The sequence below is a fragment of the Contarinia nasturtii genome, unplaced genomic scaffold (genome assembly GCF_009176525.2).
Source record: "Contarinia nasturtii isolate CC-2019 unplaced genomic scaffold, AAFC_CNas_1.1 Cnas_scaffold_6265, whole genome shotgun sequence".
Classification (NCBI taxonomy): Eukaryota; Metazoa; Arthropoda; class Insecta; order Diptera; family Cecidomyiidae; genus Contarinia; species Contarinia nasturtii.
Window position 1 is genome coordinate 1 of NW_022203523.1, and position 2513 is coordinate 2513.

At 34.9% G+C, this 2513-nt stretch overlaps 1 protein-coding gene across 3 annotated transcripts; it reads right to left on the reverse strand.

Annotated features, from left to right (window-relative positions):
- Positions 1-38: 38 nt before the first annotated feature.
- Positions 39-1289, reverse strand: LOC116351778 (beta-1,3-glucan-binding protein-like). Of its 3 annotated transcripts, XM_031783919.1 has the most exons (4): positions 1132-1289; positions 904-1053; positions 548-848; positions 39-490 (listed from the first exon to the last, which is right to left on the reverse strand). In XM_031783919.1, the coding sequence occupies exons 1-4, from the start codon at positions 1147-1149 to the stop codon at positions 87-89; spliced, it is 873 nt and encodes a 290-aa protein (XP_031639779.1). In that variant the 5' UTR covers positions 1150-1289; the 3' UTR covers positions 39-86. The 3 variants fall into 3 exon arrangements, with proteins under 3 accessions (XP_031639779.1, XP_031639778.1, XP_031639777.1); XM_031783918.1 differs by having other exon boundaries at positions 588-848; positions 904-1289; XM_031783917.1 differs by having other exon boundaries at positions 904-1289.
- Positions 1290-2513: the final 1224 nt, after the last annotated feature.

Here is a 2513-nt window from a genome sequence, read left to right on the forward strand (position 1 = left end):
TTTAAAAAGTTATGTTGATTTCTTTGTGTGTATGAATATTTTGATAATTGCGGATTGGTCGACATTTAGACCACAATTATTTGTACTCAAATGTTTACCTCTTCATCAAACGGCGCCATTTTTGTACCATTCGCCCAAATGTTATCGCCATGAAATTGTCCAATTTCCCAAAAACCACCGTTGCCAGCTGCAGTGTATCCAATTTCAATGTTGTCGACGAAAAATTTAATACCTTTATCATTCCAAAGACACTCATATCGATGAAAAACATGATTAAAACCATCTGGATTTTTCCTGGAATACGTTGAACTTGGCCAACCGTCCATATTTGATTTTGGACCAAAATGTAGTGTTGAGGTAACACGTTTGACACCGATTTGATTGCCATTTGAATCGATATAATCAACATTGCCGCGTGATTGCACCAGGTCAATTTCACCAGATCGGCGCCCTTTACCATATTTCCATTGTAATGGCAAAAGCCAAATAGCTACATAAAAATAAATTAAAACTCAAACAATGTCAAAATCAAATTTAAAATGTATACCGGGCCATAACCAATCGCCAATGGGCATTTTTGCAATCACCTCCACTCGACCGTATTTGAATGCAAATGAACTTTTTGTATGTAAGCGTGCACTTCGAATGGGATTAATGATAGAATTTCCGTCAGTTTTTCGCTCACAATTTGACTTATTTGCATCGGTACAATCGTTCAAATGAATAGAACCATTTTCAACTTTGTCATAGCCGATTTTTTGAGCGGTTAATGTTGGTTTGATGTTCAAATGTCCATCTGTGGCAAAACTGTTTTTATCACCGGCTACATATAATTGGAAATCTCCGTTCTATTCGATGGAGACATTAATGAGAATATAAAAAAAGCCGCGTTTTTTCACTCACCGCACCATGCGTCGATAGTGTCACTTGAGGTCGCCATTTATGCTTGTCCAATTTATCGAAATTTTCTTCAAATATTAGTGCACCAGAGCAAATCTTGGAAGCTGCGTAACCGATTGCCGTTGTGATGGTGGGCTTACAATTAACATGTGGCTTAATAAAGTTGTGATATATAAACATGAGTATTATTGAAACTAAACCAAACACTAATAAAATGTTCAGAATACGCACAAAAGTTACTTTCTGCATTTTCGGACAACGTTCTCAGCGCACAACATAAGTCGAACTAAGGTCATCACATACATAGTCAACTCTTTAATACTCATTTGGGGAATATTTGTTTTTTTAGCAATTGGCTGACTACAAGTTAAATTCTTGTTTATTTATTCATATTTGATAACAACCTATGCTAATGTTAATTATTCATGAACAACACATGTACGTTGAACAATACGTTACGAAAGGAATTGGATCTAAGAGACGCCGTCTAATAGGCGCCGTCTATCAAGCCAATTAGAAGACTTTCAACAGCTTTCATATCCAAACAAATGGTGAAAAAATAGTGTCGTTTTCTTATCATTTTTATACATTAAAATAAAATTATCTACAACAATCCCTTTTAGAATGATTCTGCACCGAAAAAATAATAATTCAATTTAAAATGCTAGGAATTCGAGAGGTTTTATTTTCACCTCTTGATCGTCATTTCCATATATTATCGCTAACAAAATTGCCACGTTTTCAAAATTCATCGTCATTAGTAATGTCATTTGATCAAGTTTCTGTATCGTCTGTGAAAAATCTCATGCCATTCCAAAACAATTCGTAACGATGAAAACTGTTATGAAATCCGATTTCATTGATTTTTATAAAGGTTGATGTTTTCCATCCGTTTCTATTCTCATGAGGGCCAAAATGTGAGGTTGGCGCGATGAGTTCAACGCTAATTTTATATCCCTCTACATCAGTATAATTGACATTTCCACGTGAATCTAACACATCGGTTTCTCTAGATCTGGGCCATTTGCCATATATATATTTTGCGCGTAATAACCAAACGGCTGAATAAATAGACGAGGTAAAAAATAATGTATTCAAATATACTCACAAAAATGTACAAAATTTCAGACCACACGTGTAGCGTTATAATTGTTTACATTTTGCTGAGTGGGGTTAATGCGTAACAAATAATTTGTCAAATATAGACACATCATTATATTTTTTATTGTTAACAATGAATTATAAGCTCAGTCAATTCTTATTCAAATGTTTTGTGTGTCCAGACAATTTAACTCAAATAAAACATTCGAACCCATTTTTTGCTTACCAGTCTAATCACAGATGGTATTTTTGCAATCATCTCCAATAGACCGCAAAATGAATATGACTTTTTTGTGATTGAAACATGTATACGGCTTTTGGAAAGAACCCGGCTCCTTGACAGTTGGTTGGCAATATTGCATTTGTTGCATATAGTCATCCTACTCACTCTACAAAGCTATTAAGAAGCATGTGATGATAAACAAATAAAAATGTAAACAAGCCACTCGCGACTGCGAAATTCCAAATGTGGGTTTATGTGTATTCGTGCGCGCGTCTGTCTCACTCATATG